The sequence below is a fragment of the Artibeus jamaicensis genome, unplaced genomic scaffold (assembly GCF_021234435.1).
Source record: "Artibeus jamaicensis isolate MK-2021 breed Jamaican fruit bat unplaced genomic scaffold, CSHL_Jam_final contig_311, whole genome shotgun sequence".
Classification (NCBI taxonomy): Eukaryota; Metazoa; Chordata; class Mammalia; order Chiroptera; family Phyllostomidae; genus Artibeus; species Artibeus jamaicensis.
In genome coordinates, this window is record NW_026521717.1 from 830274 (window position 1) to 855293 (window position 25020).

Consider the following 25020-nt stretch of genomic DNA (forward strand, 5'->3'; position numbering starts at 1 on the left):
TCTCTTTGGAAAAATAATGAAGTTGAAAATATCTTCTCAGATATCATATTTTTTGGAAATTTTAAGGTAAGATACATATACCTTCATTAACTGATGATCTAGTAGACCAGGGGTCTGTTTACTAGGACCACAGCTGTACCCATTCATTTATGTATGACTGTTTATGTCTTTTTTTATGGAGATATAATTGACACATACCACTGAATAAGTTTAAATTGTACAACATAATGATTTCAAATATATATATACACACACAACACAAAATGATTACAATAATAAAGTTAGTCAACATCTATCTCTTCACATAGTTACACATTTTTTTGGTAATGAGAACTTTTAAAATTTACTCTCTTAGCAACTTTGAGTTATACAATACAGTATTGGGGTTTTTTTAAAGATTTTATTTATTTACTTTTAGAGAGAGGGAAAGGGAAAGAGAAAGAAAGGAAGAGAAGCATTAATGTGTGGTTGCCTCTCACACAGCCCCTGCTGGGGACCTGGCCTGCAACTGAGGCATGTCCCCTGACTGGGAATCAAACCAGCAACCCTTTGGTTCACAGGTCCCCTCTCAATCCACTGAGCTACACCAGCCAGGGCTACATTACAGTATTATTAACTGTAGTCATTCTGTTGTATATTACATACCAAGGACTTACATATCTTATAACTGGAAATTTGTACCTTTTAGCCAGCTTTACCCAATTTCCCCAACTCATCCCATCCTCTGATAATCACAATGTTTCTATGAGTTTGGGTTTTGTTTTAAGATTTTATTTATTTATCTTTAGAGGGGAAGGGAAGGAGAGAGGGAGAGAAATACAATGTATGGTTGCCTCTCATGCATCCCCTACTGGGGACTGGCCTGCAACCCAGGCATGTGCCTTGACTGGGAATCGAACCACAATCTTTTGGTTTGCAGGCCCGGTGCTCAATCCACTGAGCTACACCAGCTGGGGCGAGTTTGGTTTTTTGAGAATCCACACATAAGTGAGGTCATACAGAGTTTGTCCCTCTCTCTCTGACTCACTCCACTTAGCACAGTGCCCTCAAGGCCCATCCATGTTGTCACAAATGGCAGAATTTTCTTCTTCTTAGGGCTGAATAATTTCCATTATATGTAAATATTATATATACCAGTAGTATTCCATTTTCTGTATAAGTATTATATGTATATAATATTCACTTTATCCTTCATCTCTTGATAGAAACTTAGGTTGTTTCCATGTCTTGGCTGTAGTAAATAATGCTGCAGTGAACATGGGAATGAAGATATCTCTTTGGGATAATGACTTCATTTTGTTCAAATATATACCCAGAAGTGGGATTGATGGATCATGTGGTAGCTCTGTTTTTAGTTTTTTGAGGAACCTCATACTGTTTCTCATAGTGGCTGTATCAATTTACATTTCTGCTAACAGTACTGTACAAGGGTTTTCTCTTCTCAACATATTCTCCAGTAGTTGTTATCTCATCTTTCTTTTCCTTTATTTTTATTGTTGATACTATTGCAGATGTCCCCATTTCCTCCCTTTGCCCCTCTCCTCCCACCTCCTGCTCTCCCTTCTCTCTGGCCATCACCACACTGTTGTCTGTGTCCATGATTTGTACATATATGTTCTTTGACTAATCCCTTCACCTTCTGTCTTCTAGTCCCTCTTCTCCACTTCCTCTCTGAAAGCTGTCACTCTGTTCCACATATCTATTCCTCTCTTTCTAATATTTTGTTTGTCAGTTTATTTTGTTCATTAGATTCCATATATATGTGTGATCATATGGTATTTGCCTTTCTCTGCCTACCTTATTATACTTAGCATAATAATCTCCAGAACCATCCATGCAGTTGGATGGATCCATCCAAAAGAAAAGCTTTCCTTCTTTTTATGCCCACATAATATTCCATCGTGCAAATATGTTACAGCTTTTTTATCCACTCATCTACTAGTGGGCACTTGGGCTGTTTTCATATCTTGGCAGTTGTAAATAAGGCTGCTATGAACACAGGAGTGCATATATTCTTTCAAACTGGTGTTTTGGGATTCTTAGGATATATCTCCAGAAGTGGTATCACTGAATCAAAAGGCAGTTCCATTTTTTATTTTTTGAGGAAATTCCATACTGTTTTCCACAGTGGCTGCACCAGTCTGCACCCACCAACAGAGCATTAAGGTTCCCTTTTGTCCACATCCTCACCAGCACTTGTCATTTGTTGCTTTATTAGTGGTAGTCATTCTGGTGGGTGTAAGGTGATATATCTCATAGTTTTAACTTGAATCTCTCTGATGATTAGTGACCCTGATCATTTTCCATATGTCTTTTGGCCATCTTTTTGGCCATGTCTGTGTCCTCTTTGGAGAAATGTCTGTTCAGTTTCTTTGCCCATTTTTAATTGGATTATTTGTGTTCCTGGTGTTGAGTTGTATCAGTTCTTTACATATTTTGGAGATTAACCCCTGTCACAGGTATCATTGGTAAGTACGTTCTTCCATTAAGTAGGTTCCCTGTTCATTTTGTTGATGGTTTCTTTTCCTATGCAGAAGCTTTTTAGTTTAATGTAGTCGCATTTGTTTATTTTCTTTATTTTTATTTTTATTTTTATTTTCTTGATTATGCCATTATAGTTGTTCTATTCCCCCCCTTCATTCCCCTCCACCCTGCACCCCCTACCCTTACCATTCTCCCCCTTTAGTTTATGACCATGTGTCTCAAGTTCTTTGGATTCTATATTTCCCATACTATTCTTGCCCTCCCCCTATCTATTTTCTACCTACCGTCTATGCTACTTATTTTCTGTACCTTCTCCCCCCTTCTCCCACTCCCCTGTTGCTAACACTCCATGAGATCTTCATTTCTATGGTTCTGCTCCTGATCTAGCTGTCCTTTTAGCTTGCTTTTGTTTTAGATGTGGTTGTTAATAACTGAGTTTGCTGTCCTTTCACTGTTCATCTTTTTTATCTTCTTTTTCTTCGATAAGTCCCTTTAACATTTCATATAATAAGGGCTTGGTGATGATGAACTCCTTGAATTTGATCTTATCTGAGAAGCACTTTATCTGCCCTTCCATTCTAAATGAAAGTTTTGCTGGATAGAGCAATCTTGGTTGTAGGTCTTTGGATTTCATGACTTGGAATACCTCTTTCCAGCCCCTTCTTGCCTGGAAGGTCTCTTTTGAGAAATCAGCTGACAGTCTAATGGGAGCTCCTTCGTAGGTGACTGTCCCCTTTTCTCTTGCTGCTTCTAGGATTCTCTCCTTCATTTTAATCTTGGCTAATGTAATTATGATGTGACTTGGTGTGTTCCTCCTTGGGTCCAACCTCTTTGGGACCCTGTGAGCTTCCTGGAGTTCCTGGAAGTCTATTGCCTTTGCCAGATTGGGGAAATTCTCCTTTATTATTTGTTCAAATAAGTTTTCCACTCATGGCTGTTCCTCTTCCCCTTCTGGTACCCCTATAATTTGGATGTTGGAGCGTTTAAAGATGTCCCGGAGGTTCCTAAGTCTCTCCTCATTTTTCTGAATTCTTGTTTCTTCATATTTTCCTGTTTGGTCATTTTTGCCTTCCTTCTGGTTCACTCCCTTGATTTGAGTACTAGTTTCCTTTTCATCACTATTGGTTTCCAGTGCAATTCCCTTCATTTCAATTAGTTTAGCCTTCATATGTTCCTCTAATTTGTGACTAAAATCAGTCAGTTCTGTGAGCATCCTGATCACCAGTATTTTGAACTGTGCATCTGAAAGTTTTGCTATTTCTTCATCACTTAGAGTTACGGGCTCTGGGGCTTTGAGATCTTCTTGAGTCATTTTTGGTCTGTTCATGCCCATTAAGTATGAGGAGCAGAGCCTTAGGGGCTGGGTGGGGCCTCCAGGGTGGGGTCGCCAGGTTGTGAGGCTGTATGTGGGGGCAGGGTCAGAGTGAGGAAATGGCATCTCCCTCTCCTGCTTCCCGCAGCTGGGTGAGGATCAGAGCCTTAAGTGTTCACCAGGGTAGGGTCGCTCAAGTCGCTAGGTTGTGACGCTGTATGTGGGGGCAGGGTCAGAGCCAGAACATGGCGGCCCTCTCTGCTGCCTCCCATTGCTGGGACCCGCTCAGTCCCGTCTCACTGCCCACTCCCTCTCCAGTCTATCTGCGCAGGAATGTGCCACCCACCGCCCCGCGCCCTCGCTGGATCTGCCAGTTGCTCACTGGGTCACTCATTGGGTCACTCACTGGGTTGTGCTCTCTGGGTTGCTCACTGGGTCCACCCTTTGCAACCCCACACCTGGGATCTGCGCGCCTGAGTCCATCTGACTGAGTTTTCCTGTGCAATCCTGTTCCACCAGCTGCTGGTTTCGCCCCTCTTACCAGTCAGGCTGAAGCATTCGTTGTTATCAGACTTCTGAAAAGTTCAATTTTTTGTGTTCTGGCTGTGTTTTCTGTTGCTAATATTTTGTTGTCTCTAAACTTGGTTGTGTGAGAAAGCACAGCATCTCCACCTATGCCTTCATCTTGGTGGAAGTCCTGTTTATTTTCTTTATTTCCATTGCTCCACTGTTTATTTTTTCTTTATTTCCATTATTTTTTCTTTATTTTCATTTATATCAGCAAAAATATTCCTCCAAGAGATGTCTAAGAATTTACTGCTTATGTTTTCAAATTCCAGAATTTTTATGGTTTCATGAATTACATTTAAGTCTTTTACCCATTTTGAGTTTATTCTCATGTGTGGTGTAAGTTGGTGGTCTAGTTTTTGTGTGTGTCTGTCCAAATTTTCCAACACCATTTATTGAAGAGACTTTTTACCCCATTATATGTTCTTGCCTCCATTATCAAATATTAATTGACCATAGGGGTATGGGTTGATTTCTGAACTCTGTTCTGTTCCAATTTTCTATATGCCTGTTCTTATGCCAGTACCAGGTTGTTTTGATTTGCCTCTCAGGTATTGTGAGACCTCTGACTTTGTTCTTCTTTCTCAAGATTGCTTGTTGATTTTCTCCCTTGAATATCTATTCATTGATGTCAATTCCATGTTAAAATTTCTTACTCTGACTATATTATTGTCAGTCTCTCCCTTTATGTCCATCAAGATTTGTTTTATATATTTAAGTGCTCTTTTGTTGGTAGTATAAATATTTACCAGTTATATTCTCTTGTTGGATTGTTCCATTTATCATTATACTGTGTCCCTTGTCTCTTAGTCTAGCCTTTGTTTTAAAGTTTATTTTGTCAGATATAAGTATTGCTACCCCAGTTTTCATTTCTATTTCAATGAAATAGAAATGAAATCCATCCCTCTTGAATCCATCCCTTATGTTGAATCCATCCTTTACTTTTAAAAGTCTGTGAATATCCTTTGTTCTGAGGCAGGTCCCTGTAGACAGCATATGTGGGTCATGCTTTATGTATACAGCTAACCTATGCCTTTGGTTGGAGCATTTAAGTAATTTACATTGAAGTGATTACTGATAGGATTACATTTATTGCCATTTTATTCTTTTACCTTAGTTTCTTTTTGTTTGTTTCTCTCTTCCTCCTCCTTTTTCTCATCCACTTTCTTCTTCAAGTAAGCCATTTAACATTTTTGTAATGTTGGCTTGATGGTAACAAACTCCTTTAGGTTTTTCTTAACTGGGAAGTTATTTCTCCTTTAACTTTAAATGATTTCATAGCTTGGTAAAGTAGTCATAGTCATGGGTCTTGCTTTGCATCACTTTGAATATTTCATGCCAACCTCTCTGGCCTGAAATGTTTCTGTTGAGAAATCAGCTGACAGTCTTAAGAGATCTCTCTTGTAAGTAATTAGCTTCTTTTCTCTTGCCGCTTTTAAGATTCTTTCTTTCTCTTTAAATTTGCCCTTTGATGTAAGCCTCTTTGGGTTCATCTTATTTGGGACTCTGTGCTTCCTGGACTTGTGTTTCTTTTTGTCTTTGCCAGGTTAGAGAAATTTTAAGTTATTATTTCTTCAAATAGGATCTCGATTCCTTGCTTTCTTCCCCTTTTGGTACCCTATAATGAGGATATTGTTACATTTCATGTTGTCCCAGAGTTCCTTTAAACTATTCTTATTCTTTTAAAATTCAATATTTACTGTAATTTAGTCTCCCATTACCATTTAGTCCTCTTATACACCCCTCTCCCTAGCAATCCCCGCACTGTTGTCCATGTGTCCTTTTACCTTTTTGCTCAATCCCTCTACCCTCCCCCCACTAGATATCATCCTGCTCTCCATCTATAAGTCTGTTTCAATTTTCCTTGTTAGTTCAGTTTGTTCATTAGATTCACATATGAGTAAGATCATATGGTATTTGTCTCAAAAGGTAAAATTTTCTTTTTTACGACTGAGTAGTAGTACATTGTGTAAATTCCTCATGGTTGTTTTATCCATTCACCTGCTGATAGACACAAAGACTTAACATTATATCCAAAGCTATAAAAATCATAGAAGAAAACATAGGCCACAAAATCTCAGGCATTGCTCATAGAAGTACTTTATCAGATATATCTCCCCAGGCAAGGGAATCAAAGGAAAAAAAATAAACAAATGGGACTTAATTCAAACTAAAAAGCTTTTGCACAGCAAAGAAAATCATCCACACACAAAAAAGACAACCCAGAGAATAAAAAAACATATTCGCCAATACAGCTGATAAGGTGTTCATATCTAAAATGTATGAAGAACGTACAAATCTCAACACCAAAAAACCAAACAACCCAATTAAAAAATGGTGAAAGGACCTGAATAGACACTTCTCCAAAGAGGACATACATTGGTTAATAGGTATATGAAAATATGTTCAACATCACTAATCATTAGAGAAATACAAATTAAAACCATAAGGAGATAACATCTCACACCTGACAGAATGGCTATTGTCTTGAAGCCATTCAAGGCCAGGCAGGTTCAGATGGGATTCAGGCAGACAGAAGAAAATTCACAGAGCCATGGGAATGCCTAACATACCTTTATTCTGGAGTAGGGCAATGCACGCATGTTGCAAGCTGCATGTCACACAGCAGGCAGTCCCAACTCCCTTATATACTAAATGCACACAAAACCAGCAGAATGCCAAAATATTATATAACAGAGCTTGATCCTGCTCAAGGTTATATAAATGCTGCTAAGCCACAGTTGCCTGGGCATCCAGGTGAGGGAGCCTGACCGACTCCATTTTCCCTACAACTATCTTTAATCAACAAACAAGTGGTGGCAAGGATGTGGACAGAAGGGAATCTTAGTGCACTGTTGGTGGGAATGTAGATTGGTGCAGTGACTGTGGAAAACCATACGGAGACACCTCAAAAATTAAAAATGAATTTGCCTTTGACCCAGTGACCCCACTTCTGGAAATATATCAGAAGGAACCCAAAACACTAAATAAAAGTAACATGAACATCTCTGTGTTCATTGCAGGGTTATTTGTAATTGCCAAGATATGGAAGTATCCTTATTCTTTTTCATTCTTTTTTCTTTTTTTGCTGTGATTGGATGTTTTTTCCTACTTTGTCTTCTAAATTGCTCCTGTTTTATGCAACCTACTTTTTATTCTTTCCAGTGTATTTTTTGTCAGATATCTTAATCCTCATTTTTAATTGGTTATTTTTGTATATCCTCTTTCATGTTGTTCAGCAGCTTTAGAACCATTACTTTGAAATCTATATCTGATAAATTGCTTACCTTCATTTCATGTTGCTCTTTTTTTTGAGATTCCTCTTGTTCTTTCATTTGAGATTTGTTTGTCTGCCTATTTTGTCTGTCTCTTTGTGTGTTTTTTTTTCTATGTATTTAATAGAACTGCAGTGACTCCCAGTCTTCGTGGGGTGGCCTTATGTGGCTCGTGTCCTGTGGAATCCCATGGTACAAGTCTCCTTCATCTCCTGAGCTGGTGTCTAGGAATGTTTCTTGTGTGGTTTATGTGGGCTTCCTGCTATAATTGGGTCCTGATTACTATTAGCCTGTTCATGTCTTGGATCAACCCTCAGTCTAGCTGGCTGGGAGGCTGAACCCCCACCATGGTGTGCAAGTAGCTGTTCTGACAAAAGCAAACCCAACCAAACAAAACAAAATAAAACAAAAAACCAAAAACAACAAAGATAGGGAAAGGGAAAAAAAGTTAAGTAAATAAAAATGTAAAGTGGTAAAAGAAAAACAAGAAAATAATGTGAAAAAGAAATAAGAAAAATGGAAAAATAGAATAAGAAAAGGAAAGAATTAAAGAGAAATAGAAAAGAAAAAGAAAAAAGGCATGGAAAATAAGAAAAGCAAGGAAAAAAAAGAAAAAAGTGGAGTTTGTCTCAGTAGAGCTTAGTGCCTGTTGTGATCTCTCTTTGGATATGCTGTTTATTGAAGCTTGTTGGACCCTGCTCCAACATTATCTGAAGCTAGCCACATGATGTGTTGATTCTGAGCCTCTCAGAAGGGACTCTGATGTAATCCACTGAGAGATGTTATCTATGCTGGCTCAACCTGTTTGAAGTGGTCATGCCGTGGCTTCTTCCTTTCCTTGGATGTGTCTCCTCTTCAGATAGTCTTTTTAGTTGGTAATTCAGGGTGTTCATTCCCCAATTAAGTTCTCGGATGATATGAGAGTAAGGTCCACCTACTCTACCACCATCTTGAAAACCCATGACTACTTTTTTTTTTTAATGATTAAATGGAGAGTCACTAAGTAAAATGACAGTTTTACTGATACCTTTTTTGTTGTATGTATTTATAACAGGTTATATTCTGACCTCAAGATCTTACTATTACTTCCTCAAAGAATGTTTGAGTCAGAGAATAAAGTCCCCCAATGTAGCAGAGACTCCCCAGATGACTTTCTGTAGCAAGGATTAAAGAACTATACCTTTTATTTGTTTATCCCATTATAGTATGCAAAAGAGTTCAAATATAAGGATTATTATCTTCATTTACAGATAACAAAAGTGAGGTTCAGAAACCCTTGCTGCCTGCTGAAAATCCCCTCCTGGAGACATAGGGTTCTGCAGTCCACGTTTTTGTTTCTTGCCAGTTTAATGCTGTTTTCTTCAGGGCATGTGACTCTAATCCTGTGGCACCTGTAATAATCCCTAAGCGCCCAGATAAGTAAACACCCATCCAAGCTTTTCATCATCATTTCTAAGTTTATTATAATTTCTGTAGGGTTTAGGACCAGCTTCTTTCTTGACCTAAATAATTACCTAAATAATAATTGTTGAAATATATACTTGTTCACAAACACAATCAATAAAATGAATATAGATTTAAAGTATTATTATGGAAATATTTCTAACTCAGAAAACTGAATTACAAATGATTTTAAATTTATATTTTTAATAACTATTTTATAGTTTAAACTATTTGACATAATATTATTAAAATATTCTTTAAAACATGAAACCTTATTTGAAAAATTAATAAAATTATTGTAACCACTTTTTACATGGATTTCAACTTAAATATTTATAAAACCTAAAAACTAATTTTACAAAGTCAAATTCATGGACCATTAATTTTAACCACACATCATGGGTAGATGAATGAACCAAAGATTCAAATAGCTCTCTGGTTATTGTTTTTTTATAACAGTAATTTTTTCCAATAATTGCATTCAGTGTAGGATTATAACAAAATTGGGCTTGATTTGGGTGTTTTTATATACCATTGTTAAAAGAATACAAAAATAGGAACCACTTTGCATTCCATGCAGATCATCATGGAAGGTCATGAAGTTAGTAAATATACAGCCTCTTTCTTCCCTGACCTGAAACAGAAACGTATGATGTTAGGTCATAGGATTCTGGAAATCCTAGTCACTTTCAGTAATTAAAAAAAGCCACTAGTCAATGCTTTCTGACAATAAGGACAAAAGTATGGGTAAAGAAACTAGTAGAAACATTATCTCTGATTATTTGCTTTTAATGAGGATATATTAAATTCAGTTTACTTTTCCAAATTATTCTTGCCCTGGCTTGTGTGACTCAGTGGATTGACCACCAGCCTGGAAACCAAAAAGGTTGCCAGTTCATTTCCCAGTAAGGGCACATGTATTGGTTGTGGGCCAGGTCCCCAGTTGAGAGCATGTAGGAGGCCACTGATTAAAGTTCCTCTCACACATTGATGTTCCTCTCTTTCTCCCACCCTTTCCCTCTCTCTGAAAATAAATAAAATCTTCAAAAATTGTTTTTAAATTATTCTCTAGAGAGAATTTGTACTAAAAATCTTCATACAATTTTAGAATTCACTCAGAAGCAACTACATGTTTAAATGAGCTTAAAAAATTTAGTATATTATACAGACATTTTAGAGTCCGAAATGGTTTAAAACATTATTTTCTCAAACTTTTGACCATACCCCGCAGTGAGAAATGTTTTATATTATGACTAATACATATATAAACCTATGCATTTTTTGTGCATATATAACTGATACAATCAATATATTTACTGCAAACAATGAAATCTGATATTTTGTATCTTTTTATATACTGTTCATATTTTCTTTTCTGTATAATGCACAGTAGTTAAAAGTTGAATTTCTACAAGTACACTACTTATACCACACACTGTGATACATTGGGGGGGGGTCCACACCTCAGAAACTGTACTTGGTTTGCAAGGTCAGGTGGTATTAACTGGGCTTAATTCAGTTGTGAAAATACACAAGGACTTTCCCCTGGTGGCTGTGCAGGAAGTTACATCTGGAGCCACTGTCTGAGGAAAACCCCTCAAGAGATGGATTCAATCCAAAAACAATATAAAAGTGCAGTGGAGACCATAGTCTGTTTTTTTTAATACAGAATTTAAGATGCACAGGGACAATGAATCATTCTATTGAAATGATTAAATTTTTCCTTGCAGGTATCAAAAATATGACTATATCACAGCCGAATTGTAACAGGAATGTGTCTCTGTCAAAACAAAAGTAAGTTCCCCTTTCCAATTAACTCAGAGCAAACAATACACTCTCATTATTAGTTGTGCAGCTTTCATAATGTTAATAAAATTTTTAAAAAAGCAATTTGTTGAAAAGGTTAGAATATTATTATTATTAGCTTTATTTTTATCAAACTTGAAAATTATTAGTAATACATTTGACATAAGGATGTAAAATCCTGTGTTTTACATTTTAAACAGACTTCAGATGACTGATTTTTTAATACTAGATTTATAGAAACATGGTATGATGTTTGCTTGTAGGTGTTAAATGTTTAAACTGATATTATTTATTTTCCTGTGTTATTATTGTTGATTATTTCAGCTTACAAATTTTGAGGTAAAGAATGATTTAGTTAATCATAGGGTAGAAATGTTGAGCAGTTTGCCCAGTAAATTGTGTGGTCTATCCCCTGGCAGGTAACATATAATACCCTGTCCCTGGTTCACTGAATTACAGAAGTGAGGAGGTTGAAGAGAAAGGTGATAAAGGAACAGCACCATATGCTTCTTCCTGCCAGGCCCACTGCTAGATTCGTTTGGTATATACTTTCCCCAGTAACTCTATAATTCACATATAAGGAATCCATTACAGAAGCGAACCAGAAACTGAAGTGTTAAAGTAAACCTGAGCAATGGCCATATTGCTAGTACGTGGCAGAGCTAAGTTTGAAATTCATATTTGTTTCATTATCATACTGTCCTCTATGACACAGAGTATATGGTGTCTTAGCTTTATTTAGCCTTATAGATGGAGAAGGAAAGGGAAGAGTAAGGAGACTGGAATGTAGTAGGTCAAAGTGGATTTCTTCTTGGTGAATAAAATTTTATCCTATTAAGGAAAATGGTGAATAAGAGTTATCAAAATCTTAGGAAAGTGGGTTGTTATATTAAATGAAATTTAAAGGATTTTTAAAACAATTTTTCTACTGCACACCAAAGTTAAAACAAGGCATTATGTCTAGATTTCCATATTGGGAATTGTATTGTGCCTCTCACTATAAAAACTCTTTTCTAAACTTTGTGTTAGGTCTTTAGAGAATGATCTGTCCTTGACATTGAACTTGGATCACAGACTCTGTCTGGATTCAGATGATGAAGCAGACCTTGTCAAGGAACTTCAAAGTATGTGCTCTAGCAAATCTGAATCAGATATAAGCAAGGTAAGCAGAGCAAATTAGGGGGGCATTAAATGGCTCCACCTAACAGCAGAAAGACTTCTTGGAGCCACATTATACCTTCATTCCCTGAAAGAAATTACTTATGAAATAGCATGGTTAATGCTCCAGATCAGAATAACCCTATCCTTGCTCAGAAAAGCCCTTTATTCCAAAATACCATTTATATATAATAAGGGATCTCTACTTAAGCTCAACTATTGCATTTGACAAGTCATAATCTCTAGAACCAAGTAGCATCACCTATCTCATTTAACCTTCTGAAAAATGAACTGAAACCCTTATCCACTGGAAAAAATAATGAATAAAAATTTACAATTTTTACATTCTTTGTTTTTTTGCCAACTAATTTTTATAGGACTATTCTGCTCATTTCCTTCTGACTTTTTAAAGTAGATTCTCTTCCCTTAAAGGCTGTTTCTCATGCATTTGCTGTTAGTTCACAGGAAGACTTCAAGTCTGCTGTGTGAACAGTATAAGACTTGAGGATATGTTCTGTAGAGCTACTGCACATCAGGGAACAAGAGGGTGCCTAAATAGTGTCTTAAGTGTGTCACAGTGTAACTGTGAAAACATGACTTGATTAATTGTATTTTCCAGATTGCAGATTTCAGGGGTGATGTAAGGAGGTTTGATAGTCCAGGAAACAACCCTACATTTTCAGCAACTGTTAATAACCTAAGAATGCCAGTGTCACAAAAGGTAAGTGTTCCTTTGCCTTCAAAATCAAGCAAACAGGAATTGCTTTGGAATTGACTTCAAAAATCTTCTTTTAATGTAAATGACAAAATTATTTTCAAACCACAACTATGATGAAATAAGAAATAGAATTAAGGTAAATGTGTTCATTAGTTAAGCAAAGTTAGAAAGTTTGTTTGGATAATAGCTAGAAAGAATAATCAGAAAAGAATAACTATTTTTTAACTTTCTTTTTGATACCTAAACTTTTACTCAGAAATTTTAGGTGTCTTTTGAGGTCTTCATTTGTGTATGTCAAAACTGGAAATAATGTAATTTGTGTCTTCTTGGTTGTTCCATTTTAAATGTATTGTTTTTCATTTGAGAAATTTTAAGATTTCCTGCACTTTAGAACTTTGGAGTTAATTATAGCAAAGGACTGAGTGATAACATAAAGATCTTTTTACATGTTAAAAAAATCTCATTTTTAGTTTAGTTTCTTAACTTGCCCTAACATGCACTATCTCAGTGAGAGGCTTTCCTTTAAAAACAAGTCAGAATGTCAAACTGAAGAGCCAGAATTTCCAAAGACTTCATCATTAACCTCTCAAAATAACTTCTGCAATTGCTTAATAAATGCCAAAAGATGGGCCAGCATGGTGCACCTGAGTAGAGAGGAACAGTAAAACTACATCTCATCCACTAGTTATTTTGTGAGGATGCAGATTTCATAGAGGCATTTAGGATTATATGCTTTGCTTACCAACCTGTGTTAATGGGGTTTACATCCTGTTCTCATCCTCTCATACAGTGGCTCAGAGACCTATGAGGGTTGGGGGGAGTGCACAGAGCAGGATTATAAAGCAAATGCAGTGAGACCATTAAATTATTAATCCTTATCTGATCACCTGAGAGCCTTGAGCCCTTGGGTCCATGTTCTCTCCCTGCTTTGTTAGGTTTCAGTTCTGATGAGTTATCTGTGAAACTGTTGTGTGTGTTGGGGAAAGAAGTAGGGGTCAGGAGGTATTGGCAAGACTAAATCCCACATACAAATACATCACATGACTATCTGTGAAGATGAGTGTGAGCTTTCTGGCTCACTTCATCATGTCTGCTTTTTCTTTCTTCAGTTGGGAACAGTTTAGTAGCACAGCATAGTTTGGAGAGCATATAAGGGAGGGTGAAAGCAGGTGACCTGGGGTCACTACTGAGAATTGTTCAGGAGCTGTCACTGACCTTTGGCTCAGAGCACCTTTCTTGGGCCTCCAGGACCGCTCTTCAGGATTCCTTGTGGGATAGGCAGTGGAAGGAGCCATGAAGGTCTAGGAAGAGGAACAATGAGCCACCGTTTCTCCACAGGGCTAAGTCACTTTCTATAGAAAAATGCTGACTGGTAGTGACTGGCTGCCTTTGTTTACATGTTCAATGGAGACAGTTTTGTACCCCTACTTCTCTGTCACATGAACATGTCCAGTTGCTACAATAAGGTACTACCTATAAAAAATAGTACCGAAAGTGGGATAAGTTCTGGGAAGCTCAGGGCTGCTTTGTTTTAAAAGGGACACTTTTTAAAAATGGGTTCTTTTATGCTCTCTGGGCTGTTAAAAATAGAACCATGTGCTTGTTGAAATGTGATTTGATGGAACCTTAGGTAGGAGACACTTCCCCAATGGTTGGAAAGTGTGTTTCCCAGAAGCTGCCAGCAGAGGGCAAAGTAGCACTCACTTGGCAACCTTCTGACTATTTGGCAGGCTAATTCCCTTTCCTCAGCTGGCATTTCTTGGTCAGATGCCCAGTTTCTTCTGTTATCAGGAAGTAATTCCCTTTAGAAGTAAGAGCTTTCTGGCTTACTAGAAATCATTTATCCTGTGTAGCCCTAAAGGAGCTTAGCAGCCACCATCATACACTGGAACACAAGTTTCAGTAAATTACCCTCCTACTCTTCATTTGTCACGATACAATTCCTTACTACTACAGCAGTAAGAGAACATAGTGGGGTTTATTAATTGCATGGCATGTTAGCAACCCTTCTAAATTAGAAAAACAGCACACACATAAATTGTCAATAGAAGGAGCAGATACTAACAAATGTTTTCTTCTCATGAAAATGCAAATTAATCGCCCTAAAGCAAAAGCTATTTTTGGTTATTACATAAGTAAATCCACTTGAGGATATCTTTTTATTCCTCAGTGCTTGGCCCATGTTCCCTAAAGGTTCTGATGTAATTCATCTGAGGTGCAACATTGACAATGAAGTTTTTAAAAGCTCCCTAGTGGTTCTTAGGTGGAGCTGAGGCTTGCTTAGACTCATGGCTTTAAAACAGCTCTGTCATCCTTATTTTCCACCCCATTCCTTTCCTCTCAAATGTATCTTTAGAGGGGTTGATACACCTTCATGTAACTTATTTTTAGATGTAATTTTCTATTTGCATACCCTACACCTCTCCTTGTCTGTCCACCCTTTCTCCTACCCATGGAACCCTTTCACTCCTCTTCACCTGTCACAATCCTGTACATCCTTGAAGTGCCATCTGCAATGCCATCATCCCTACAGCATTTTCCCTTACTTCCTGCCCCCTACTTTTCCATCTGGAGAGCAGAAATTATAACATTCTCTTAGCTTCCGGCAGATGTTCAGTATTGAGTGAATGAAAGAACAACTATAATTTAACAATATTTCTTTCAGACTACTAATGGGCAGTGCCTTGCTATACAAACTGAGGTTTTCTTCGAGCCAGGTATGCACAGCACTGATAGTAACCATATATGTTTTTAACACAGAGAACGCTTGGATTTTAGCTCAGGAAGCAGTAAACACCTTTAACTTTCTTAGCTCTGGTACTTCTTAGTTGTGGGGAAAACACCTCAAAACCTGTGGTTGGCTGCCAGAGTCTCAGGAACATTGCTGTGTGTGTATCAGTCATTTGCCCTATTCTTATACTCTCAGCCCTGAATTAAATCATTTGCCTCACTCAGCAAGTGATTTTCTACACTCTCCTGTCCTGTCCTCCTACCTCCAAGGACTGGTTCAGCTCCATATATCCATGCCCAGCTTCCACACCCCACCCACATTTTTAACTGTTATTGGTGCTTCCTGGTACTTCAGTTCACATGAGCATTTCCTGCCTCTTATCATAAAGATGCAGTTCCCTGCCCGCATGATGCAGATGAAGCGGCAGACAAGTAAACAACACATCGTGAGTTGCCTTCACTCTACCTGGGCCTTGGCACTAGCTCTGATTTCCAGAAAGTCAAAGATTGTGGCAAAATTTTTATAGTTACACCACCTCTCTTCCTCATGAATTCTATATACTTACGCATTAGCTGTTCTTTGTATTATAACATGTTGTGTCTTCTGAATACTTTGTGTGTTGAATTTAGTTTTAGACTAAATTACAAAGTGGGATTTGCCTTACTAGGCTGGTGAGTCAGTCACATTTTACAGATTTACGAAGACACCCAGGAGAATCCAACTATCAGCTGAGGCCAAATTGTTCCTTTCCATTAAGTATTTTAAGTTCTAGTTTTACATTTTAAATCTTTTAAAGATGACATTGCTGTTTGGTTGTGTTATTACTTTTAAATTTAAAACTAGGGAAAGTAATCAATGTTAACTGCTTCAGAGGCATTTGGAGCAGCTCACTCAGCAACTCACTTCACTGTTGCTGGTTGCTGGAATTTAACACAATACCAGGGAAGACACCTTGAGTAAAAGTTGGGAGCATGAGGCCTTGTGCCAGCTTCATCCCTGTGTGACTCTGGGCAGATAATCTTACCTATCCAGTGCTCAGTTTCCTTGTGGGAAAAATGAGAGACATGGACCAGATGGTCATAAGAATTCTAAAACAAACACTGGAGAAATGAGAGCAAGCCCAGAAGATTTGGAGCCACCTAATCATAGCGTTGCTGCACAGAACCTACACTACTGTGTGGGCGCCATTAGAGCAAGGGCATTTCTCTCTTGTGTTCTCTGCTCTATGCCAGGCACCTAGCTAGCACAGTGCTCATCTTAAAATTAATGCTCAAAAAATATTTGTTGATTACTATTGAATATTAGTCCAACTTTTACTTTATAGATCTGAAAGTAGAAAGCAGAAAACTTAGGTGACTCACTCAGAAAAGGTAGGTGATAGTCGATTTGTACAGCTGCCTACATATAGTTGGTCCAGTTTGATAATTTCTGTGAAGCTCCTCTTGGTGAGGAAATCCCAGACTCTTTGGCATTTGCTTCACTGACTCCTGTATCTCACACTTTTCTTACACCACAAAGGGCCTGATGAAAATCACTAAGTCTTTAGGAAGTTAATTGTTCAACAACTTCTCTCCATTGTCTTTTTAACTTTGTTTTGGGAGAAACTCCCACATGGGTGCTCAGATAAAGAGAGGAAGAAGTGTTAGGACTGATACTAAAAGTTGGTAACACTGTCAAATGTGACACTTGTTTTTTGTATATCTTCTCTCACAGGAGGTCAGTCCTCTCAGCAGCCATCAAACTATGGAATGCAGCAACAGTAAATCAAAGACTGAGTTGGGTGTTTTAAGAGTTAAATCTTTTCTTCCTGTTCCCAGAAGTAAAGTTACTCAGTGTTCCCAGAGCACCAAAAGAGGCAGCAGCAGCAGTAATACAAGGCAAATAGAAATAAACAACAACTCAAAAGAAGAGATTTGGAACTTACACAAAAATGAACAAGTACAAAAACCTAACAAATAGGCCTGCCTACAATATTCTCTCTCTTAACTTCAATATATTTCAAACATAAACCACGGACAACAAGATGTAAATACCTTTAAATGAATAAAATATTTTCACAGCAATATGAAGTATGAGTGCAGGACCACTATTCAATTGTTTGTAAAGAATGTATTTATAACCAACATTTTGTTGTTTTTTTTCTAGTTCTGTAGGGTCGAACTTCAATATCAAGAAGTTATGCCAACGTTCCAAGTAGTTGTAGAATAGAATTATTGTAATAGTTTTAATCAACATGTTCAGGGGGTATTAAAACAAAACTGTGTACCATGTATCTGTATATATGTATATATTTAAGAAAGTCCATGAATCATATTGCATACTACATGTTATAAAATGTGTACAGTGTTGACTTGGATAAAGTGTGCCATTTTAAATGGAGATCATAATTTTATGTTCACTTGATAAGGAACGACTAGAATGAGGCAATAACTTAATCATTTCTAAACAGTTATTTTCCATTAAAAGCCATATTAAGTATTTTGCCTGTTAAATTCTAGTTTTATATTTTAAATCTTTTAATAGTTACATTGCTGTTTGGTTGCATCATGTATATTTATGCTCATGAGTTTGCATTGTGACTGTAAAATATAAAATTATATAATGCAATAAAAAGGTTATCTTTCTTATAAAAAGTTTTGTATGTAAGTGGATATCAAAAAGAATTGTGTAAGTGCTTCAATAAATTAATTTGAGTTAATTCCCTTTTCAATTTAATTCTAGTAGTATAATTGATACTTTCTAGAACTGTTTCTTTTTAAATTACTTAATGAAATTACCCTTATACAACTCAAAGTTAAGATGCTTTGACATCAAATAAAATATTGAATTAGTGAAATAATTTTGCTGCAATTTTTTGTCTACAGCTCAAATTATTCTTGGTCAGAATGGTTAACACTGAAGTACACACAATGCCTTTCTGCTATATTAAACTCAAATTACTACAAATACAGTATCTTAAAAAAATATGTAGTCCAGATTATGCCATAAGGGATGAAGTGGAGAAAAGCCTACCAGGAAAGAACTCAGTTCTAATACATGTCAACATTCGGCCTGGGCTTTACCACTGCAAGGAGAATCCTGGAGGTGTACAGCTTAGACCATGTGTACAGAGAAATGTGCATTGAGGTGGGTGGGTGGGTGGGTGGGTGGGGGGAAGAGGCTAGAGAAAATAGTCTTAGGTTTGAACACAACTCCTTTGAGCTGAATTCAAGTTCTTGGTGCTCCATGGTATTTGATACTCTTAAGTGTTTCCACAAGAAGACTAATCTTGGGAACAAAACTCTCAAAATCAGACCAATACCTAATGTGTTTCCTTCTGCTTACAGACACCTGCTTAGACTATATCCATTTTGAATTCTTAGTGATTAGTCATTGCGTTTTACATTAGCCTCTTTTCTGAAGATAAAGATCCCATTAGTATACTAGGGACCAGAGAAAACACAACCGAAATCAGAATACATTATTTAGAAGACATATAGTAGCTGATCCATGCAGTTTTGATTTGTCAGTAAAATTCTCTATGTGCAGTTTTGATGATGGAATAGCAGACTGCAAGATGTCTAAAGGCATTTAGATCTGGGGCTTTCAAATGACAGGTACAGACCTACCGTCATTATAGAAATTAAGTGAGTCACTACTAGCAAGGTTTTTGAAGAAAAAAACAGATGACAGAGAACATTGCAGTTTCATAGTCAATAAAAGTAAGAACTGTTTGTGAAGCTTTTGTTTCCAGCATGCAGATGTATGAATACACATACTGGGTTGTGATGTCATGGCCAAAAATCTTTGAAAGGCTATACCACATAAGGGAACCTAGTGGTGGGGCTGGGTTGTTTGGGAGGTAAAAAGGTCATTAGTGATAAACAAATTTGGGGCTGAATTAAACACTGCCATTTATTAGCTCTGTGGCCAAAGAAATTATTTAATGTCTGATCTAGTTTTCTCAGTAGTAAAATAGGATTGTGTTAACCCTATAAGTTGTCCATAACCATGAAATGAGGTAACAACAAAATGTTCCTAGTTACCACCCTCACTGATAAAATAGTCATTTCCTCTATTTTGCAACCATACTCAACCAATTCTATGAGCATCCTGATTACCAGAGGTTTGAACTCTGCATCTGATAGGTTGGCTATTTCCTCATTGTTTAGTTATTTCTCTGGAATATTGATCTGTTGTTTCATTTGGGCTATATCTCTTTGTATCAGCACACCAGTCTGGATGAATGTTTAACTCTTTGGTTGTCAGACTTCCATACAGTTCTGGTCATTTTTAGTTTTTAAATTTTTTTGTTACCCTTCTTTTAGGTGTGTAAGGAAGCAAAATGTATGTATCTCTACCTCCATCTTGGCTGGAAGTCCCACAAATACATTTTTTCCTGGGCAGTTAATAATAATTAAATTCAGTTGCCTAGCCCTAGCTATCGCATGGTTTAGGCACCAGCTGTTAGCAACTATGACCAATTACACAAGTTAGGTGATGCTTTCTGAATTCTCTCACAGTCCTTTTGCAAAGTCATTTTTCTCAAAAAGTAAAAGATCCCATAGGTGTCAAAGGTGTAATTAGTGAATAGATATACTCACTTTAGCTTGTTTTTCTTTTTACTGTGAATAAATATGTTTAGTTGTGGACCAAGATGTCAGTTAAGTGTTAGTTTGAGAGAAGGGACACATTGAGAAGGGATATGCACAATTACACACTATATCCACTCTGCCTGTAATAGTCAAGACATTTGAATATCAAGAGGCAGGAGCTAAAATTCTAACTACAAAGCTAACTGAGATGATACTTAATATCTTAGGGCTTCAGTATCTTCAGTGGATGTTAGAGAATTTTTCTTGTTCCCAGAAAGATAAGCACAACAGAAAACCTGAAATTCTGATAGTCATTTCTATACATTCTCATACCTTATAAAGGTATCAGCTAAATATACCATTAAAGTTATTTGAGTTATAGTTTCAGAAAATGAGGAAAATATTTCTCCTGAGCTAATTCAAAAGTTTGCATCTATTCAAAGTGCCCTCAGGGACTGGGGGGTAAAGGTACCTTCTGTTTTGGAACTTATAGTCTATTAGGGTGAGACAGTGAGTAAATGAATAAACCAAATTAATTTCATGTCCTGTATGTTCTTTTAAAACATCAATAGAGTGATGAGACAGAGCTCTTGGTAAAGGTCATGGAGAAAAAAATACTTCAGGGAAGAATAATTCAAGGAAAGGTCTCCAAGAGACCAAACATTTACTTTGATACCTGAGGATGAAAGGGATTAAGGAATGTAGAAGCCAGGGAGAGAGAGCACCGGCAGCTGCTCTAAAAAAAGTAATAAATAGGAAGGAGGCCTGTGGGCCGGGAACACATTTAGCCACAAGAAAAAGAAGAGACAAAGGTGAATGGTTTGACAGATACTGGATTCTGGAAGGCTCTGGAAAGAATCTGTATCACAATGAGAAGTAACTGAATGGTTTTAAGCAACTGTCAGACATTCATTTATATTTTTAAAAGACTGTTTACAGTTCAGTAGTGTCCAAAATATAATATTAGCCAAGAATGTGAGTCACATATATATATATTTTTTTAAATTTTCTAGTAGCCACATTTTTTAAAGTTAATTATAACAATGGTACATGTTATTTAACTCACTATATCCAAAATATTAGCATTTCAAAAACTAATCAATGTAAAATATTGAGATACTTTAAATTATATTTATAATAAGTCTTTAAAAGTAGACTAAAGTTTACATAAAAAATGAAGACTATTATTTTTAGATAAATGAAAGTTTGCTCTCATCAGATCTCACTACAAGAAATATCAAAGGAAGTTCTTCAGATAAAATGATTTATTCCTAAGCAATATTTGGACTACAGTAAATAATATTGTGATAGGTTTACACAGTGATAGATGATTAGTCAAATTAGTGAGGTGATCACATTGTAAGTTATCAAAATGCCAAATCACTATATTGTCTACCTGACATTAATATAACCAATATAAGATTATATTCCAAGTACACTTAAAATAAACAAAAACACTTGGACCTTAACCCTCAAAATGAGCAGTGCCAGAAATCACATGTGAGTAAATAAAAGCTTTTTAAATTATCTAAAAGATAATTGTTTAAAGGAAAAAAGTAACAATCAATGAATTATGGAGTTTATGACATGAAAGTAAAATGTATGACAACGATAGCACAGGAGATGGGATATGTTGAGGGAAATAGTAATTGTGGTAACTGTGATTCTTACAGTACACATCACAGGTGTCAAAATCATTTTCACGAGGGGCCACATCAGCCTCAGGGTTGCCTTCAAAGGGCCAAATCTAATTTTAGGACTGTATAAATGTAAGCAGTCCTTAACAGTTAAGTGAGAGTTTGGCACTGCCACCTGATAGAAACAAGGTGCCAGGCTGGATACAATAAGGCAGAGGGCAAGATTCGGTGCATGGGCCTTGTGTTTGCCACCTGTGGTATATGTGAAGTGTTGAAATATTATTTGAAGGTACAAGGTAATGAATTAAATAGAAACATTGCCAACTGAAGATAAACTACTAAAACATACCTAGCAAATCAACAGTGTAGATAAAGTTGAAATAATAAAGAATAATCAATTAACTGAACACAGAAACCAAACATTTTACAAGAAAACCAATAATCCTCATGGACAGAGATACAAACATATTTAATAAAATAATAGCAAATAGAATTCAGCAGCACATGTTCATAGGAGAACAATTCACAATAGCCTAGTGCTTGAAGCAACATGGAATACCCATCAGTAAATGAGTGGATCAAAAAACTGTGGTACATTTACACAATGAAATACTACACAGCAGAAAGTAAAAAGGAGCTGCTACCCTTTGCAACACCATGGATGGAACTGGAGAGCATTATGCTAAGTGAAACAAACCAGGCAATAAAAGATAAATACTATATGATCTCACCTATAAGTGGAACCTAATCAACAAAACAAACAAGTAGCAAAATACAACCAGAGACATTGAAATAAAGAACAATCTGACTAGCTAGACAGAAGTGGGGAGAAGGATAATAGGGAATAATGGGGTGCTATCAAGGAATATGTATGAAGGACACATGGACAAAGCCAAAGGGGGTGGGTTTGAGGGTAGAAAGCAGGGATGGGTGGGGGGGGGGTTCGTGGTAGGGTGAAAATGGAGACAATTGTACTTGAATAGCAATATAATAAAACGTACTACATCATATCCAACTGAAGTTTGTACCAGAAACGCAAAGTTTGATAAACATTCAAAAATCAGATGCATTTTCCTTGGGGCATGCTCACTTGAATCTTTTTGAGTGAATCTTCTTTCTACTAAACTCTAAGGGTCCCCATAAGACTTGCTATCAGGGGAGCAATAGGCAGTGATAGCTTGGCCCAGACTAACACCGTGATCATGTCTTTAATGCCATCTTTTTTCTGAATTTCTAGATAGCCAGAGCCTCCAACTTGGGCTCTCTTTTATCGCTTCATCTGCCCTAGGCCTTCCCTTGTTTTACTGTATCCAGCTTTAATAAATGTTCTCTGAAAATTACCTGGACTCATGTTATGAAATCTTTCCTGCATGGAGTCTAGAACCCACATCCTACTGATCAGCCTGAGGCTGACTCACTCCAGACTGAGTCCCTGTTCCAGTAAAACTATATTTTATTTTCATTAAAACACACACACATATTGAATGTCTTCTATGGATAAGGTTTGGTGTTGACAAAAAACTCAAAGAAGGTAACTGCTTCAGACAATAAGAGTTTACCAAGTAGGTAACTGCTTCAGACAATAAGAGTTTACCACCTATAGTATGTAACAGATGCTGGGGATAGTATTATAATCAAACAGACTAGAGAGAGATTAGTAAGAAAAAATCAATCAGCGCATTAATAGGACCATATTTGATGATTAGGTGGGATTTATCCTTGGCATGGAAGGATGGTTCAACATATATAAATCAATAACTGTGATAAATTACATTAGTAGAATGAAAAATAATGATATGATCATATCACTAGGTATATAAAAAGCATCTGACAAAATTCGACATCCATCCAGGGATCCTTTTTTTCCTATTTCATTTTTTTCTTCTCTTCTTTCTTCCATATCTCATTCTCTTTTTCTTTACTTATTTCACTTTTTAAAGATTTTTTACAATTTATTTTCCTATTCTTTATCTTCTCTCTCTCTCTCTGTCTATATATATATATATATATATATATATATATATATATAAATTTATTGAACTAGTACTTTTTAAGCTTATTTTATTATTGTTCAAGTACAGTTGTCTGCATTCACCTCCACCACTTCCCCCCAACCCCAGCCATCCTCATATCCCTCCCCTAATTCCACCCCATCTTGGTTTTGTCCATGTGTCCTTTACAGTTGTTCCTGAAAGCACTTCCCCTCTTACCCCCCATTACCCACTCCCACCTACTCCCTGGTTACTGTCAGATTGTTCTTAATTTCAATGTTTCTGCATACTTGACATGGTTATATTTTGCATGCTACTTTGTTTTGTTGATTAGGTTCCACCTATAGGTGAGATCATATGGCATTTGTCTTTCACCACCTGACTCATTTCACTTAGCATAATGCTCTCCAGTTCCATCCATGCCATTGCAAAATGTAGGAGCTCCTTTTTTCCTTCTGATGCAGAGTATTCCATTGTATAAATGAACTAGTACTTTTTAATTATTATTTTTCTCTTTATTTTCTCTTCCTTCTTCCCTATCATATCCTCTTTTCCATTTCCTTTTTCCTTCTCCAGTTCTTTTTGTTTCTTATTATTTTATTTTCTTACTATTTTGTCATTGTTGTTTTTGTTGTTGCTTTATTTTTCGTTGTTGAGCTGTTTATGGTTTTGTTTTGTCTTATCTTCTCTTGTTTTATTCTCTCAGCACCTGTACATCAGTTTGCATGACACATTGCTGGGGTTGAGCCTTATAGTTAATCAGCCTGAGGGTTGAGCCTACTCCTGAACAGGACTATAGCAATCAAGAACAAATTATAACAAGAGGACCCACATAAACCACAAAAAGTCATTCCTAAGCCCCCAGTTCAGGAGATCAAGGAGACTGAATCACTGGGAACCACAAGGCACCTACTACAGAATGCCACCCCACAAAGACTTGGAGTCAGAGCCATTTTATTTAATTCATATAAACAAATACAAAGAGCCATAAAAGGGAGACAAATAAACAGGCCCCAAGTGAAAGAACAAGAGGAATCTCAAGAAAAGTAGCTAGATGAAATGGAGGTAAGCAATTTATCAGAAACAGATTTCAAAATAAGGGTTATAAGTATGCTGAACAGCATGAAAAACAACATAGAAACCGTGAAATGTAACTAGTCAGAAATGAAGAATGACATATATAAAATGAAGAATATACTGGAAGGAATAATCAATAGGTTGGATAGAACAAAAAATTGAATCAGTGAATTAGAAGACAAGGTAGAAAGAAATCAATCAGAGCAGCAAAAGTAAATAGAATAAGCAGGAGGATGGTTTAAGATAT

General features: G+C 36.7%; 1 protein-coding gene across 1 annotated transcript in view; it reads left to right on the forward strand.

Moving 5' to 3' along the window:
• The window catches only part of CTTNBP2 (cortactin binding protein 2), a 195605-nt gene extending 177504 nt beyond the window's left edge, over positions 1–18101 (forward strand). The window contains 4 exon segments of the mRNA XM_053662975.1: positions 10812–10875; positions 11917–12049; positions 12665–12766; positions 17208–18101. Coding sequence (XP_053518950.1) covers positions 10812–10875; positions 11917–12049; positions 12665–12766; positions 17208–17453 — 545 coding nt within the window. The 3' untranslated portion in view covers positions 17454–18101.
• The last annotated feature ends 6919 nt before the right edge of the window (positions 18102–25020 follow it).